Genomic DNA, 20,085 nt, shown 5'->3' on the forward strand with positions numbered 1-20,085 from the left:
AACACAAGATAATGGATTGAAAACTGTAAACACAAGCAAATTTAAAATGCCAAGATGTAGCTATGCCATGCCATGAAAGTGGTCAGGTAATGGTCTGACAAGTACAAATGATTCCTACGATACTTATTTCACGTATTTGGACTGTTTCTTCGTATGAACTTCCAGCTTAGACCATGTACTGATTGTTTTAACTTTTAACTCCACAATGACACTGCTTTGTTGCTTTTAATTCTGTCGCTACTTGTCTGTTTTATTTTACATTATTATAGCGGGTTCTACGTATAGATGATTTCTTTTGGATGTTTTTCTTTTCTTAATTTGGTTATAATAGCGCCACGTTCAGACCACGTAACTGGAACGATTTCATTTATTTCTAGGCCTGGCATGGCCTAGCGCGTTAAGGTGTGCGCTTCGTAATTTGAGGGTCGCGGGTTCGCGCCGAGTCGCGCCAAACATGCTCCCTCTCCCAGCCGTGGGGCGTTATAATGTGACGATCAATCCCACTATTCGTTGGTAGAAGAGTAGCCCAAGAGTTGGCGGTGGGTGGTGATGACTAGCTGCCCTTCCCTCTAGTCTTACACTGCTAAATTAGGGACGGCTAGCACAGATAGCCCTCGAGTAGCTTTGTGCGAAATTCAAACAAAACAAACATTTATTTCTTAATTTTCGTTTGCTTTTAGACTGTGTTCAAGGTAGGCCTAACTTCATAAACAATAATTTAGCAAACCCATACATGACACACACAAACCTTATTTATGAATTTATAAAATTTACTTGCTAATCGAATGATGACAAGCATGCTGACTAATTCACTAACTAACTTAATCACAGACACACTAGCTCTAATTTCTAACTCACTTACTGGCATTTAACATATTCATTTATTGATTAATTAAGTGAGGTATTTATATCATATTACTATTTTTACAAACTACATGACATTTCTAGATTATTAATTTCAATGACGTTTTTAGATATTTCGTCATTATGGCGTAATAACACAAACCCTCCAGAAAACAAATGTCTGTATTAAAATAATAAAAATACAGCTTACAACATCATCACTTCCTGCCTGCTGAAATTTTGGATTGTGTAGTTCCGTGAACAATCTTAATACACAAATAATTTCTATCTTTTCTTTCTTTTCTTCTTCACTTATAATTTACTTTGTCTCAATGTGAAATTTATGTTTGATAAGGCTTATTTCTATATGCATAAGAGTGTTTTGTATGAAGGTTGTTCATATATGTGCGTACTTCAAGTGTTTTAATCATATCCTGCATTGCGATTTTATTAGATTATTACGATTTAAAATAAATTATTAGACTTATTTTTTAAAACACAAAGCAATAAGAAAGAAGTATTGTTTGTTTGTTTTGAATTTTGCGCAAAGCTACACGAGGGATATCTGCGCCAGCTGTCCCTAATTTACCAGTGTAAGACTAGAGGGAAAGCAACTAGTCATCATCACCCACCGCCAACTCTTGGGCTACTCTTTTACCAACAAATAGTGGGATTGGTGGTTACATTATAACACCCTCACTGTTGAAAGGGTGAGCATGTTTGGTGTGACAGAGATTCGAACTCGCAACCCTCAGATTACAAGTCGAGTGCCTTAACCACCTGGCAATGCTGGGTCAAAAGAAAAAGAAGTAAAGCAAATGATTAACTCCTCTAGTTACGACCTTTGTACTCGGTTGCTAAAGTTTTTGAAATTTCACAAGTTGTGGATGTGAAACGAATGCTTTAAGTTTATATATATATAGTTGAATAATCAAAAAATCATAAATTACTATATCAATACCATAAAATTCTACTATAATTTGTCAAGCTTAGTAACCAATTTGTATTTCAATCCAACAAAATGCAAAATTTCAAGCACACAAAAGACACAGCCAACCTCTTTGAAATCTTATTTCGAAATAACTAGATGGCGTCTTATCATTTTAAAATGGCTAAGGAAGTTACTAGGAGGACATTCTGAGCTATAAATTGATTATTCACATGACATACATTGAAGTAAGTGTATGTAGAGAACCGTTTCCAAATACGGAAGAGATAAGCGGCCATTATGTTTGATTCAGTGCATAAGTCTATAAGAAAGATATTATTATTATATATTATAATTTGTTAATATCAGTAATTTGAGTTCGTAATTCGTAGGAAACTTTAGACTTAGTATTTTGAATTACAAACATTTAATTTTATCATTATTTGCGGCTTCTTTACCGTTAACATAAACAACTCTAATTTGAATCAGTACTGCATTCAAAATATCACGTGACACACAAAAATTGATTTTTAATTGTGTTGTTTTATATATTTACTTTTAGTTAAATAATTTACAATACCAAATTTTGAATTATAATCTACAGTTTGATATCAAACTTATTGGCATAAATATATGACATAGTAGTTCAATAAAATTTTAAATACGAGTAAACAAACGCGAAGATATGGCATTTGACCCGTGACCGGTCTGGAAGTGGTCAATAGTTTTAGTTTAGTTTAGTGGATGTAATAACTGGGATGGAACAATAGGCCTCTTGTAGTCCTCAAATATTATGTTAATATTTATATTAAGTATATTTTAATTTCAATTTACATTTTAACTCTACATGACTAATTATTAATTGTTTTTATGTTGTTTTTCAGTGACATCACTTGCTTCTCTGTTGGTTTAAAAGAAAGGTTTACTGACTTGAGAAATCTTAATATTGATAATTATCAGTAGGTTTTCCTGTGACAGATCGTAAAATCGAATACACTTGGTACAAATACTGTTCTCAATACTTAATATGTTACTTTCTATATTTAAATACGACAATTTACTCTTATCCTGAAATTGGTGCAACGTAAAATATGTGATTTTATATGTTATACTTGTGCAAATACATTCACTTTATATTTAATTTAAAATATTAAAGGTAACGCCAAAGATTTTTAGAAGCGATTCAGAAACTTGTTCAAAGAAGCATTTAGTTACACAATTCAATATAGGAGGCTGTAAAAAAAAGTAATCTAATCACCATATCAACATAAGTGTCATACTAAACATTAAGTACGTATGTCTTTTAGAATACTTCTAACATTTAAGCCAGTCTGCTTCTGTTTTCATGATACAATACATTAGAAAATTCAGCTTTAGTGCTGTATTTTATCACGAATGAGACATGAACACTGTTCTTTTAGCATCTGAAATAATGTTTTGAACTTTCCTTTTGATGTTCATTTATGTTATTGTCACTGCAGCCTTAAAACTTAAAGGATATTTAGAAGTAACGGATTGTTGGGTGAGGGTGGATTTTTGTCTTCTATAATGAAGGTCTAACAACAAAACGTTAGAAAGTTAGTTTTGGCCATTTTAAAGTGCATTACCGAGCAAGAACAGCACCACTATGAATAAATTTGTTATAACATCAAACAAAACAAGGTTACATTAGATATTAAAATACATAAGAAAAGCTCAGAACTGTGGTTTAGATTTATATAGACTCTCGTTATAGACTTAGATAAAAGTAAACAGCTCGAAACTAGAATTCTCAAAAGTTTGTTGTGAGTATTGTTACTTAACTTTAGTTCAGTGTGTTTTATCACAGTAAGTAAAATATGATAATAATAGAAAATATGCTAAACGATTACACAAAGATTGTGCTAGTGTTAGCTGAACAGTATCAAACACGATATTGAAATGTGAAACCATGAAAACCAAAGGCAGTGAAATCACTGTTATATGTAATTCAAGTGACTAGAATTATTTTGGTTTTGACGTTGTCTACATGAATAGTGTCAATGCTTCAGTAATTTATGTTACATCTTTTGCCAATGTTGATACTTTTAATATTGTATTGTTAAATTTATATGAAACTCAATAAAATAAGTGTGATCCCCGGCTTCTAAATAAACATGATTTTTTTCAAGTAGCAAAACATAAAAAAACTCGTATATGACACCATTATGATAAAACGTGAATCTCTCTCTTTCAAATCACGATTTAAACGACACGCGTTTTGTAATTCAATTGACCAAAGAAGTTTCTGTTTTATAAATGTTTGTGATATTATAATTATTTGCAAGTTTTGGCGTTTCCATCAAATAATTCCCCAAAATTTAAAATATTTTGCCACTGACATCAATGTTGGTCATAGCAAATTGTTCTGAATATTTGCACTTAGGAAAATCTTTAGGAGCTGTCGTTCACAAACCAGGTTTTAGATCTCCTGCTTTATATCCAATAAGAACCGCGCCTCTATTTATTACAACGTTGGGGAAGCGATGTTGAGTCGTGGTGGGATAGAGCGTGGTGTTAGATGTAATAAGTCAGTTGGATTCTCGGGAAAGGAAGCGATTTTATGACGTTATTTTCAGATGTTTAATATACTTTCAATAAGTATTTGCTTAAGATTATGTAGCGGATTTTGTAGTGAACTTTAGTAATTCTCTTATTAGTGGTTTTGCAAAAGAAAATTCGTCAAAATCCGAACACTGAGCCAGGACGCCATATTTGAGGGTTTAACGTAACGCTACTTTCGAGTGAAGTTGTTGAACGTCATTATTACAGGCTACGGTGGCGCCTACATCCAAGTAAATAGTAGCACGTGGATTTTCCATGTCACATTCAAGTTTTAACGGTGCAAAAATACTTTAGTGGGAACTCGATGGTTTGTTGACAAGTAAACAGACTTATAAGTAGTAAGCCAAAGTTTGTTTTTCATGTGCTGTTTTATAAATAAGTTAAACGTGAGAATAAATTAGGTTTTCTTGAATATTTTGTATAGTTGCAATTAGATTTCCAGTTATTTATTCTGACAGACTTTCTCGTGTGTTTTAGTAGCAGACAGTAAAAACAATCTTCACTTCACTCCTGTTTACTGCTTTTACATGCAGTATTTGTCAAAACACTATTGAAGTACATAACGTACAGTGGATGTTATTTTTCTACCTAGTTTACCAGTTTCATGGTATTGTACAACTAGTAAAGTTTCAATACAACAAACTGATATTGGTGCCACAAATTTCAGAAAGAAGACTGAACTGGTTGTAATGTGTAATCAAAACCCTCGTATTTTTTATAGAATGATTTTAATAGATTCAAGTTAATGTCTGAAAGTTTCTGGATGTGCTTAATAAAGTACACTTATAACTTGAATTTTGAAGTATTTTATTAATTTGTTTTAATTGATCAAAAGTAAAGACCAAAATGGCTTCAGGGACCTTTGTTCAGTCGCTGGCAGTAGATTTGGTATGTGATGGTGAAGATGGATGTAATAAGAGCTCTGAAAACTTTCAGGAAGCAATATCAGAACAGAAACTGGATGTTTGTAATACAGCATTTAATGGAAACTCTCTTCCTAAAAAAAGTATAATGCAACGACAAAATTCAACATACAGAAGAAAAGAAAGTGGAATGCCGAATCAGCAGTTTCAGAAAGGATATTGTATTAAAAGGCGACATACCTTTAGTGGACCTGACTTGAGGTATCTCCCAAAGAAGCGTCGTAAAATGAACTGTTTGTTAAGCCCTACAAAATTCCTTCTTGGTGGTAGCATAACTGATCCTTTGAACTTACAAAGTTTGGAAGATGAAGAAGTGAACAGACGTGTTAATGAAAAGACACCTTATTCATCTCCTGTTCCCACCCCTAAACACCACACTCAGGTTGAGGTCCTCATCCCACCAAATATAAATGATCCATTGAATTTGAACTCTGGAGAGGAAATTGACTTTGGTTTGCTGTCTCCAAATTCAAAGCGGCGTCACCGCCATCGTCAGAAACGAAAGCGTTCTGAGAGTCAAGAGGCTAAAACTGAAATAAAAACTGAGAATGAAGTTGAAGAAGGAATGGTGTGTAAACAGAACAAGCAAGAAGAAACTCAAAAATGTGATGAGGCGAATGAGAAGGTGAAAACAGAAGTTGAGGTTGGGCCAGATGTGATTGTGTCTCCTCGCGGTGCCACAAGGTTCAGCAAACAAAGTTTTAGGAAGAATGTTTCAAAAAATTCCTGTGATGACTGTCAGAAAGAAGAAAGAGAAGACACCCAACAAAAACGTGGTCGTTCGAGACGAAAATCGAGAAATGCCGAACCACCAAATTTCAAACAGAAAAATGCACAGTTTCAGTTTGGTAATTACAACAGGTACTATGGATACAGAAACCAACAGGCAGAAGATGAACGGCTCAAATGTATGAGAAGGGAGTGGTTTGAGAACAAGGATGTGTTGGACATTGGCTGCAATGTTGGCCATTTGACCTTAAGCTTAGCCAAGGATTATAATCCAAGAAAAATTATTGGACTTCGATATTGATGAACAGTTGATAAGGGTTGCGAGACGAAATGTCCGTCATTACATAACGGCAGAATTATCAAAAGGAGCAGAATTTCCAATATCAATGCTTCTATGTCACGGCCCGATTGCTGCAGCAGCTTTACCAGGAAGGCAGGATAAACCTTCACATTTTCCAAATAATGTTTTCTTTATTCAGGTAAGTCAAACGGATATGTTTTAATGGAGTTTGTTAAAATATCGTAGCACATATTAATAATCTGGTATTAAATGTTACATTCATTTTGTTTATGTTTTGTTTTGTCTTATGAAAACCAAGTAAAACATTTGTTGGAAAACTTAACCAAAAGGAAGTTTATAACAAACATGTTTTAGAAATGTAAGTCATTGTCTTTATATCTTCATGGCACACTGATCATTAGCAACTCTAAATGGTGCTATTATATATGCAGTTTATTGGAATGTTTACAGCATATGGTCTATTTTTATTATATCAATAAAAGAAAATTACATGTTAAACAATTTATTCAGTAAACAGTGTACACTTTGAATGTTGCATGTTACGGTTTTATGTCATATGCTTTAGTGATATACAGAATTACTTATTTTATATCATGTTAGAAATAAATCATCTTATACAGAGGATAAAACCTTCCAGTTTGGATGACCCCATACTGTGGGTAAACCAACACAATGTAAATTGCTTGCTTTAGTAGCACTCGCTAAATTGGTTTAAAGTTAGTAAAGATATGAGTACTTAATAGAAATGAAACCTAATCACACCTACAAGTTTCCATTTGTTTTGTAAACTAACATTCCAAGTTAACTTAGTGTACGCTGTTGACTAGAGTGTAGCTAGATCCATCAGAATTCTTTTTAACATAGAAAATTTACAATTTTATTAGCTTATACTGTTTTAATGCATCTGCAAAACTTATCAAAATCTTCTGCCCTGGTGTTTCCTGAGAGTATTACACCTAGGTTTATTTTATTTTCACAAATTTAAAAATATTTTGTACTATTAATCACTCCTTGTTAAGTTGGGCACAGTATAGTGTGGCTTCAGAATTAGTAAAACTGTCACAGTTGAAGTATTCCAGAAGATCAAACCATGTAATTATATCTAGGTTTATTTTTAGATTCACTTTTTTACTTGGACTCTGTAGATTTAGGAATTTATTTTGAAAAGTAAAGATTTTGAAGCTGGTGATCAAGATATTTAGATGACTGTTATACCAACTAATTTTGTCTCCAATCCATATGTCTCTTAATGCAATCTGTAGAGAAAACATTACGGCCATACTAAACCTGCTACACCTATATAAAGTTAAGATAATTTTCTCTTGCAGCTGTTCATTAAATAGATGACCCTTATTTTTTGTATGTGTCATGAACTTTACACATCCTGTATTAATTTTGGGAATAAACCACAAATATAATGAAAGTACAGTGAAACCTTGTTGGTCTAAATATCATCTATCTGGATGGTATTTCTTAGACAGGCCTTCTTGACAGAGTAGTTTTGTTAATTGTCTGTGTATTTCTGTTTTCAATCTGGAAATCCATCTTATCTGTAAAAAATGTTATGAGAAATGACATATGACCATCTTTTAAGGTTTGCTATAATTTATATTTACACTTTTACTGAAAGTTGTTCACAGTGACTTGCGATAGTCACATCAAGTCACAGTATCCCCATGTGTAGATATATCAACATCGTGGAAGTGTAATATTTGTTTATGTAAGAAGACAGTATTCTATATTCTATAATGAAATCTTTTGTTTGTATAAAACAATAACTTATGTGAAAATAATACTTTTTAAAGAAATTTGTATAATTATTGACAACATATAATAAATAAACTGTTTAACAGTTGTATACCCATTTTACTAATTTTACCTTTACATTTATTGAATGCTAATGCATGCTGTGAATATAATTAGATTATTAATAGCATTCATATTCATTATGGTTAAAGTATCACTAATGGCGAGGGTATACAATCGATAAAATTGCGTATTCTGTTTTTTATAATGAAGAACGTTAATCTACATTTAATTAGCTATACTCTTTATTGGCTTTGTGTTTAGTTTTACTATATGTAAATAGGTAGCTCTAGTGAGAAATTAATATTAGTTGTATTTAAAGTGAGTTAAATTTGTCTATCCAGTTGCCTCAATAATCCTGAAGCACTTACAGAAACACATATAGTAATATTTAAACCAAATGTTGTGGGGTTAATTGTTACGCGCTAGGATGAAAAATGTTTTTTTAGATGTTTACTTTGTTAAAAGAAAGTTCACCCACACACACATACACACACTGTGGCCAAAAGTATCCAATATGTCTGATGCAGTAGTCACTGTATAAGTGAGAGTGGTTTTATGTCAGTTTGTATTGTTGCATGATGTACTATTTCTAGTTGAAAGTATTGGTGCTTTAACAGTAAGTTTATGGTCTGGTTACCATGCTGCTCAGTTAAATAAAAGTCCATTTTAAGTGTATTCAGAATTGGTTCTTATTTCAAAACCATTTATGTATTCACTATTGAAATACCACATGGGATGTGAAAAATATGTTGTATGAAGAAGTGTGGAGTTTTGTAGATGATTGATCATTTGTTGTAGGTGGACATTGTCCAGGTTTCTATTTTGGGAACTTTATTGGCTTAACAAAAAAGTATAATGAGCTAGAACAGTGGTTTTCAAGATGTGGTCCGTGAGGGCCCTCCAGATGGACTATAATACGAGTCACATCAAAAACAGCACCATTCTTACCATTAATTCTCTTGAGTTCTTTTGCAATGGAAAGTGAAAGCAGGTGGAGTGGTACTTATAGGTGGTCTCCAGGTTATTTTACCTTGCCAGTGTGGTTCTTAGAAGAAAAAGTTGGAGAACCACTAAGCTAGAAGCATGTAGTCTTTCTCACCTTAAAATGGGACTGCCTGCCCTCATTTTAAAGTAGAGGCATCCAAACACTTTGGTCAATTCAGTTGTATTCAGCTATTTTTTCCTTTCTATTTTGAAGAGGAGAAAATTGTAGTTTGTAATGTATTTCAGTAAAGATTATCCATTCTCACTGGCAGATGTAGGTTAACTAAAATTTCAACCAGCTAGATTCTTCGGTTCAAGATGTAGGTTACATCAGACTTCAGCCAGCTAGATTGTTTTGGTTAAAAGTATAGGTTACATCAGACTTCAGCCAGCTAGATTCTTTGGTTGAAAATGTAGGTTACATCAGACTTCAGCCAGCTAGATTGTTTTGGTTAAAAGTATGGGTTACATCAGACTTCAGCCAGCTAGATTGTTTTGGTTAAAAGTATAGGTTACATCAGACTTCAGCCAGCTAGATTCTTTGGTTGAAAATGTAGGTTACATCAGACTTCAGCCAGCTAGATTGTTTTGGTTGAAAATGTAGGTTACATTAGACTTCAGCCAGCTAGATTCTTTGGTTGAAAATGTAGGTTACATCAGACTTCAGCCAGCTAGATTCTTTGGTTGAAAATGTAGGTTACATCAGACTTCAGCCAGCTAGATTCTTTGGTTGAAAATGTAGGTTACATTAGACTTCAGCCAGCTAGATTCTTTGGTTGAAAATGTAGGTTACATCAGACTTCAGCCAGCTAGATTCTTTGGTTGAAAATGTAGGTTACATTAGACTTCAGCTAGCTAGATTCTTTGGTTGAAAATGTAGGTTACATTAGACTTCAGCCAGCTAGATTCTTTGGTTGAAAATGTAGGTTACATTAGACTTCAGCCAGCTAGATTCTTTGGTTGAAAATGTAGGTTACATCAGACTTCAGCCAGCTAGATTCTTTGGTTGAAAATGTAGGTTACATCAGACTTCAGCCAGCTAGATTCTTTGGTTGAAAATGTAGGTTACATCAGACTTCAGCCAGCTAGATTCTTTGGTTGAAAATGTAGGTTACATCAGACTTCAGCCAGCTAGATTCTTTGGTTGAAAATGTAGGTTACATTAGACTTCAGCCAGCTAGATTCTTTGGTTGAAGATGTAGGTTACATCAGATTTCAGCCAGCTAGATTCTTTGGTTGAAGATGTAGGTTACATCAGACTTCAGCCAGCTAGATTCTTTGGTTGAAGATGTAGGTTACATCAGACTTCAGCCAGCTAGATTCTTCGGTTGAAAATGTAGGTTACATCAGACTTCAGCCAGCTAGATTCTTCGGTTGAAGATGTAGGTTACATCAGACTTCAGCCAGCTAGATTCTTCGGTTGAAGATGTAGGTTACATCAGACTTCAACCAGCTAGATTCTTTGGTTGAAGATGTAGGTTACATCAGACTTCAGCCAGCTAGATTCTTTGGTTGAAGATGTAGGTTACATCAGACTTCAGCCAGCTAGATTCTTTGGTTGAAGATGTAGGTTACATCAGACTTCAGCCAGCTAGATTCTTTGGTTGAAGATGTAGGTTACATCAGACTTCAGCCAGCTAGATTGTTTGGTTGAAGATGTAGGTTACATCAGACTTCAGCCAGCTAGATTCTTTGGTTGAAGATGTAGGTTACATCAGACTTCAGCCAGCTAGATTCTTCGGTTCAAGATGTAGGTTACATCAGACTTCAGCCAGCTAGATTGTTTGGTTGAAGATGTAGGTTACATCAGACTTCAGCCAGCTAGATTCTTTGGTTGAAGATGTAGGTTACATCAGACTTCAGCCAGCTAGATTGTTTGGTTGAAGATGTAGGTTACATCAGACTTCAGCCAGCTGGATTCTTTGGTTGAAGATGTAGGTTACATCAGACTTCAGCCAGCTAGATTGTTTGGTTGAAGATGTAGGTTACATCAGACTTCAGCCAGCTAGATTCTTCGGTTCAAGATGTAGGTTACATCAGACTTCAGCCAGCTAGATTGTTTGGTTGAAGATGTAGGTTACATCAGACTTCAGCCAGCTAGATTGTTTGGTTGAAGATGTAGGTTACATTAGACTTCAGCTAGCTAGATTCTTTGGTTGAAGATGTAGGTTACATCAGACTTCAGCCAGCTAGATTCTTTGGTTGAAGATGTAGGTTACATCAGACTTCAACCAGCTAGATTCTTTGGTTGAAGATGTAGGTTACATCAGACTTCAGCCAGCTAGATTCTTCGGTTGAAAATGTAGGTTACATCAGACTTCAGCCAGCTAGATTCTTCGGTTGAAGATGTAGGTTACATTAGACTTCAACCAGCTAGATTCTTCGGTTGAAGATGTAGGTTACATCAGACTTCAGCCAGCTAGATTCTTTGGTTGAAGATGTAGGTTACATCAGACTTCAGCCAGCTAGATTCTTTGGTTGAAGATGTAGGTTACATCAGACTTCAGCCAGCTAGATTCTTTGGTTGAAGATGTAGGTTACATCAGACTTCAGCCAGCTAGATTGTTTGGTTGAAGATGTAGGTTACATCAGACTTCAGCCAGCTAGATTCTTTGGTTGAAGATGTAGGTTACATCAGACTTCAGCCAGCTAGATTGTTTGGTTGAAGATGTAGGTTACATCAGACTTCAGCCAGCTAGATTGTTTGGTTGAAGATGTAGGTTACATCAGACTTCAGCCAGCTAGATTGTTTGGTTCAAGATGTAGGTTACATCAGACTTCAGCCAGCTAGATTGTTTGGTTGAAGATGTAGGTTACATCAGACTTCAGCCAGCTAGATTCTTTGGTTGAAGATGTAGGTTACATCAGACTTCAGCCAGCTAGATTGTTTGGTTGAAGATGTAGGTTACATCAGACTTCAGCCAGCTAGATTCTTTGGTTGAAGATGTAGGTTACATCAGACTTCAGCCAGCTAGATTCTTTGGTTGAAGATGTAGGTTACATCAGACTTCAGCCAGCTAGATTCTTTGGTTGAAGATGTAGGTTACATCAGACTTCAGCCAGCTAGATTGTTTGGTTGAAGATGTAGGTTACATCAGACTTCAGCCAGCTAGATTCTTTGGTTGAAGATGTAGGTTACATCAGACTTCAGCCAGCTAGATTGTTTGGTTCAAGATGTAGGTTACATTAGACTTCAGCTAGCTAGATTGTTTGGTTGAAGATGTAGGTTACATCAGACTTCAGCCAGCTAGATTGTTTGGTTGAAGATGTAGGTTACATCAGACTTCAGCCAGCTAGATTCTTTGGTTGAAGATGTAGGTTACATCAGACTTCAGCCAGCTAGATTCTTTGGTTGAAGATGTAGGTTACATCAGACTTCAGCCAGCTAGATTCTTTGGTTGAAGATGTAGGTTACATCAGACTTCAACCAGCTAGATTCTTTGGTTGAAGATGTAGGTAAACTAAAACCTTAGCTCACGAGATTATTTTCTATTTGTAGCCACAGAAGGTAGGAACCTTGTGGTCAGTCTTCTTTTGTTGTCTATTCTCAGCTTTTCTGACTTTGTCCTTTGAAGGTAGACAGTTGTAAGCTTGTGTTCAGTCCATCCTACATACATCCTATGAAGATATAGGATGCTTGGGATCTTTAACTACTTTCTGTTCCATCTTCTGTGGTCTCAGAGGAAACTAGATGCACACAATCACTTTCTCATCTCAGTAAAAACTGTCTGTCCTTATTTTAAGATTATTATTTTATTATTTGTATTTCCATATTTTTAAAAATTCTTTATCAAATATTTGTATTTAAATTGCCATTATTGTGATAGGTGAGCAGTATAAATGACATGTAGTGTTTTTTATGTACATGTACCAAAAGAAAATGCACAGTTGGATAACTTAATCTGTATGTTTCTGTTTATTATTTTCAGGGTAACTATGTCCTGGAAAGTGATGAACTGCTTGAGGCACAACAACCAGAATTTGATTGTATTCTGTGCTTGAGTCTCACCAAATGGATTCACCTAAATTGGGGGGATGAAGGGTTGAAGAGGGTCTTTCAAAGGATGTATGCCCAGCTTCGTCCTGGAGGAAGAGTAATCCTGGAAGCACAAGCTTGGAAGTCTTATGCTAGGAAGAAGAAATTGACAGTAAGTTTCTGTCACGAAGTTACTGTTCTAGACGTGCTGTTATGTTTAAATGTTTCTGTAGTCTAAAGAAATTTTAAGGAGAAACTTAAGAACCAGTTATCTTTATTTTTATAAGGAATGTTGTAAACTTTTGTATTTATATTTGCTGTTGGCACTGATAAAAGTTAGTCTTAAAAATGAAAGAAACAAAATATTTCTTAAAGTAAAGAGAAATGACAGTGGACAAAGAATGTGTTAGTACATGTACAGTATCATATTGTGTAGTCACTAAGAGTTGGAGTGTTTATTAAAGCAGGTTTCTGCAGGTATAGTATTAATAGTTTATTTTCGTGACGGTGGTCTTTCTTTTTGATACTAGCTAACAAATGGTTGTTTTGTATGAGGAAGGAAAATTCTAAAGGAATTGAAGTGACTAAGAACACTCTACACATTGCTTTTTCTTATTTTATTGTATCTGGTTTCAGTTGGGTTTTTTTCCCATGACTTATGTACTTTTAGCTATATTTTTAATTTTATTGTACATAAAAATAAAATTAAAAGATTGTTTGATTTCAAGGTTACGATGTATGTTTGTTAGGTTAGATAAAAAGATTCCTGGCTTCAAATATAAGGGATAATGAAAATATTTACCACATTTGCATACACAAATACTAGAAGAATAAGGCAAAGGTGGTTTCACCATGTGACAGGATAAGAGCATCTTGTCAGTTGGCTGAATTTAACTTGCTGTTAAAGTGGTTGTAGGATTCAAATAATTCACCCACGTACTCGCAGGTTGAGAGTGAATTTTCTGTTGTTAGATGTTTTGCAACTTGCAATGTTCGACATGAACATATTTGGATGTAACATAAAATTTAATTACAGTATAAAACTTCCAGATTGAGTTACTGAACTGTTTCAAGTCTGATTCATGTTCAGTTAAGGTGATGATGCCTTGTAATTTTATACAACCAAACAATATTTTCTGTTCAGTTCCTATTTGACTGTGATAACATATATATGTCTGTAGATGTTTTCATTCACTTGAACCTTTTTTTCAAGTATTTTGTTATTGCAGATACAATGTACATTTGAGATTGTCAGAAGATAAGTGAAAAACAAACGTATATGTAAATATACAGCATTATGATGCTTAATTTACTTAAACTAATCATTTGTAAAGCATAGTTTCCTCATTTTTTTATGATTTACAAGGTTGGTTAAGTGACAGACCCCACATAACTAGAATATAGAAAATAACATAATATAAAGTCTTACTGAAAACAGATGTTTTAAATGTATTTAGGAGGTTTTATAGATTACACAAATAATATTTAAGATATTTGGGATGAAGAATAGTTTTTTAATCATAAAATGAAATCACTTTGCTCTCAGACTAGGAATGAAACACTGTTTTTACAAACAAATCTTTATCAAGAATATTTTATTAAAATTTGATTTTTTGTATACAAAGTACTTGTAATCTTTAGTAAAGGTATACCAAATTTTATGAAGATACATGTGCTGTATCAAAAGTTATAGTGCAGATACTTAACACACAAGTGTTTAGATGAACTCATTTATATTAAACTGGGCCCATATCAAAAGGATTAATAATCTCTCTTTACAGCTCAGTTTGACAGTCAAGGTCACTAATATTAGTTTTGTAACAGCCCCCTAAATCTCTGAATGTTCCATGATTTTGTGTTTTCTCTGCCTTATTCTGACCACTTAAAGGTTCTTTGTTTTTAGTCAATTTCTACCCCATTTGAAAATGTTTTCCTATAAAGTTCTGACTACAGATAAGACTACAGATAAGTTCTCACTTCAGATAAGTCGTTTCCTTTGTCTGTATACTTAAGGATATGATTTGTTTACTTCTGAATAGACATAGTTTATTCTCATTAAAATATATTGATTTAAGGTAACCGATAAAGTAAAGTCAGAGAACTTGTATTATTTTCTGCGTTTGTGTTACTTTCAAAGGTTAAAAGATAAAACATCTTCTCAGTAGGAGATAGGAAATCAGAAATGTTTCCCATAACTAAAAGATATTATTACTTATTCCTTAGTTACTTTTAATGTGCTGATCACTTGGTTAAATCAATTTTTTCTTACATAATATAGCTTTAGTTTCAAAATGCTTGTGTTTGCATATTGACAACAAATCAGATGTTGATTATACTTGTAACAGTTCTTTTAATATGTTAAATCTTCAGGTTCTTACAAGTAATATTAGGCCTGTAGCTGAGTCATTTAAAACTTTTTTTGTTTTCTAAACATTTATTTCTTTAATTTTTATTGAAAATAATATAACCCAAAAATCATATAAACATGAGAGTGATGTTATATTTTAACCCAAAACATTGCTACAAGGCTATTAACTGTAATTATAATGTTACTATAACTATCCAAGGACAGATCCTTGGAGATATAATAGTCTTGGATCTTTTTTATGTGGTGGAATAAACAAGGTTTTATTATTGGAATTTATATGGTAATGCATTTCTTTCTGTACAAATAAATTCATATTTATTACATGTATGTTTAATTTTATAGTTTAGTTTCATTTGCTATGTATTTTAGTGAAAGGAACATTTAATAAATAGCTTATTTTCATTTTTTTTTACTGGGATGCCTCTACTAGTTGGGAGAATTTGTAAATACTATTTCCTTTCATAAGTAAATGAGTAAACTTAGAGTTTCTGTATTGTCTCTATTATATTGTAGGAAGTTATATTTGGGTTATTTAGGATTAGGTTTAATATTTCAAGGAATCCAATATTGACTGAAGTGTTAATGTTAGACTATGCTTTGGTGTAACAGCAAATGAAAACTTTAAAGAAAACTACAACTGATCCCAGTATGTCCTCTTCAGTGTTTTTACATTACTCAGCTACGTACTCAGTGAGAGAGTACACTAGGGGATGTCTGTGTTATTACCTTAGATTACCATTTCATTATATCTTTTTTCTCTTTCTTTCAGGAGACCATTTTTAAAAATTACCAAAATATAAAGTTTCGTCCAGAACAGTTCAACGAGTATCTGTTATCAAAAGAAGTTGGATTCTCAACCTGCACGCTAGTAGACATGCCAGCCCACCCATCTAAAGGTAAGAACATTACTTGTTAGTTAATAGACATTGCCAGCCCACCCATCTAAAGGTAAGAACATTACTTGTTAGTTAATAGACATTGCCAGCCCACCCATCTAAAGGTAGGAACATTACTTGTTAGTTAGTAGACATTGCCAGCCCACCCATCTAAAGGTAAGAACATTACTTGTTAGTTAATAGACATTGCCAGCCTACCCATCTAAAGGTAAGGACATTACTTGTTAGTTAATAGACATTGCCAGCCCACCCATCTAAAGGTAAGGACATTACTTGTTAGTTAATAGACATTGCCAGCCCACCCATCTAAAGGTAAGAACATTACTTGTTAGTTAATAGACATTGCCAGCCCACCCATCTAAAGGTAAGAACATTACTTGTTAGTTAATAGACATTGCCAGCCCACCCATCTAAAGGTAAGAACATTACTTGTTAGTTAGTAGACATTGCCAGCTCACCCATCTAAAGGTAAGAACATTACTTGTTAGTTAATAGACATTGCCAGCCCACCCATCTAAAGGTAAGAACATTACTTGTTAGTTAGTAGACATTGCCAGCCCACCCATCTAAAGGTAAGAACATTACTTGTTAGTTAATAGACATTGCCAGCCCACCCATCTAAAGGTAAGGACATTACTTGTTAGTTAATAGACATTGCCAGCCCACCCATCTGAAGGTAGGAACATTACTTGTTAGTTAATAGACATTGCCAGCCCACCCATCGGAAGGTAAGAACATTACTTGTTAGTTAATAGACATTGCCAGCCCACCCATCTATAGGTAAGAACATTACTTGTTAGTTAGTAGACATTGCCAGCCTACCCATCTAAAGGTAAGAACATTACTTGTTAGTTAGTAGACATTGCCAGCCCACCCATCTGAAGGTAAGAACATTACTTGTTAGTTAGTAGACATTGCCAGCTCACCCATCTGAAGGTAAGAACATTACTTGTTAGTTAGTAGACATTGCCAGCCTACCCATCTAAAGGTAAGAACATTACTTGTTAGTTAGTAGACATTGCCAGCCCACCCATCTGAAGGTAAGAACATTACTTGTTAGTTAGTAGACATTGCCAGCCCACCCATCTAAAGGTAAGAACATTACTTGTTAGTTAATAGACATTGCCAGCCCACCCATCTAAAGGTAGGAACATTACTTGTTAGTTAGTAGACATTGCCAGCCCACCCAACTAAAGGTAAGAACATTACTTGTTAGTTAATAGACATTGCCAGCCCACCCATCTAAAGGTAAGAACATTACTTGTTAGTTAGTAGACATTGCCAGCCCACCCATCTAAAGGTAAGAACATTACTTGTTAGCTAGTAGACATTGCCAGCTCACCCATCCGAAGGTAAGAACATTACTTGTTAGCTAGTAGACATTGCCAGCTCACCCATCCGAAGGTAAGAACATTACTTGTTAGTTAGTAGACATTGCCAGCCCACCCATCTGAAGGTAAGAACATTACTTGTTAGTTAATAGACATTGCCAGCCAACCCATCTGAAGGTAGGAACATTACTTGTTAGTTAATAGACATTGCCAGCCAACCCATCTGAAGGTAAGAACATTACTTGTTAGTTAATAGACATTGCCAGCCAACCCATCTGAAGGTAAGAACATTACTTGTTAGTTAATAGACATTGCCAGCCAACCCATCTGAAGGTAAGAACATTACTTGTTAGTTAGTAGACATTGCCAGCCAACCCATCTGAAGGTAAGAACATTACTTGTTAGTTAGTAGACATTGCCAGCCAACCCATCTGAAGGTAAGAACATTACTTGTTAGTTAGTAGACATTGCCAGCCCACCCATCTGAAGGTAAGAACATTACTTGTTAGTTAGTAGACATTGCGAGCCCACCCATCTGAAGGTAAGAACATTACTTTTTAGTTAATAGATATTGCCAGCCCACCCATCTGAAGGTAAGAACATTACTTGTTAGTTAGTAGACATTGCCAGTCCACCCATCTAAAGGTAAGAACATTACTTGTTAGTTAGTAGACATTGCCAGTCCACCCATCTAAAGGTAAGAACATTACTTTTTAGTTAATAGATATTGCCAGCCCACCCATCTGAAGGTAAGAACATTACTTGTTAGTTAGTAGACATTGCCAGTCCACCCATCTAAAGGTAAGAACATTACTTGTTAGTTAGTAGACATTGCCAGCTTATCCTTCTAAAGGTAAAAAGGTCATGCTTCCATATTTGGTACTGTTATGACCAGTACAGCTTTAGGAACAGTCATGCTTCCATATTTCGTAACACTTACGGCAAAAGAAGTGGTTTAATTATTTTGAATGATGCTGTGTGTGTACAGTATCTCACTCTCCTACAAAACACTCTGGGTCAGCTGCTCCTTGTATGCCCTTTCCCCCATAATCCTGCCTTTGTTAGCAGTCAGAATGAGGTAGTAATTAATATATAAGGAATAATTAGTTATTAATTAATATTTAGATTTGAGTGATGGTTTAGGTTGCTAACTATAATAATAAAATATCTAGTCACTAATTATTAGTAATGAGAGCTCTATTAACCTGTGAAAAATGAATATTTATTAAAATGTATAGTAATTATGAATTTTCAGAATGCCTTTTAAACTCCTGAAGGTTGAGGTACACGTTCTTTCCACCTGGTTTTAACAAAACACGATATTTTTCGTTTATTTGTAGGGTTTTGTCGACCGATTTACGTTTTCACCAAGGCTGAATCTGCTTCTGGAGGATTACCATTGAATTGTGAAGATAACTTGTAAATTTCTCAGTCATAAGCTAATTCCATGTGGATTCATTACTGTTTTAAGTGCTAGTTGTAAAGGAATTATTAGCTCCATCTGAACTGAAGGTTAATAAAGTCTTGTCAGAGAAACAGGATTCACAATGGTCTTTCCTTTCTTCTTAGGATTGTTTTTTTTTTTTTACTTGGAATTTCACATTTTGTTATTTAAGAAAACTTCTGTTCAAGAGGAAGATAGAGCATTTTGTACGCTCAATGGTATTATGCAATGATTTTTTTTAAAGTAGTTGCATTACATTGTATATTATAATAACAGTTATACAAAGAAGATGATTGGTTTAATCAGATTTAGCTTGATCATTGTAAATCCGACTTTCAGAATTGCATTTAACATTTTTCATTGTTACAGTATACCAGTATGGCCTAAATGTTGTAAGTGGTGGTCAGTTCCATTATTCACTGGTGAACAAGTAGTCCATGAGTTGGTGATGTGTGATGCTGGTCAGTTGCCTTTTTTATTCTTAAATGGCAGTTGGAAGTTAGGAATGGAAGCAGGGCAAGCTAGTAGCTTAGTCATAGACAAAATAGAAAAGAGCCATTACCATAAAGGTTACTGTTGTACTACTGATGAGAAAGTTTTCATCTCTTCTTTGTGACAGTTTTTATGGACATTATTTTTATTTTATGCTTTCTAGAGGAGAACAGATGCTGGGACAGAGAGAGAAGTTTACTTCTTGGGGATTGAAACCCATTTTATATAAATTATCCAACAGTTTTAAAGGTTTTGAGTAGTTGCACATGATGTAAATAAGCCACAGTTGTGCATTCATCAACTTGCCTATTGCATCATGTGCATTTCCATTTCAAGGTCCAGTAATAGTGAACATGCTACAATTATGACTGTACTTTTAGTGTCATATGAGGTTTTTTTGGGGGGAATAAATGTTGTGTTGACCTTGTTTATGCAATTTATATCACGTGCTTACTCACAGTAATTTTTTGTCCCTATA

General features: G+C 34.4%; 1 protein-coding gene across 1 annotated transcript; it reads left to right on the forward strand.

Moving 5' to 3' along the window:
• Positions 1–4,248: 4,248 nt before the first annotated feature.
• Positions 4,249–19,207, forward strand: LOC143254073 (7SK snRNA methylphosphate capping enzyme-like). Its single transcript, XM_076508822.1, is given in 5 exon segments — positions 4,249–6,298; positions 6,300–6,485; positions 13,030–13,248; positions 16,214–16,340; positions 19,012–19,207. Coding segments are annotated over 5 exon segments (1,713 nt in total). The 5' UTR covers positions 4,249–5,200; the 3' UTR covers positions 19,095–19,207.
• The last annotated feature ends 878 nt before the right edge of the window (positions 19,208–20,085 follow it).

This window comes from Tachypleus tridentatus, chromosome 6 (genome assembly GCF_004210375.1).
Source record: "Tachypleus tridentatus isolate NWPU-2018 chromosome 6, ASM421037v1, whole genome shotgun sequence".
Taxonomy (NCBI): domain Eukaryota; kingdom Metazoa; phylum Arthropoda; class Merostomata; order Xiphosura; family Limulidae; genus Tachypleus; species Tachypleus tridentatus.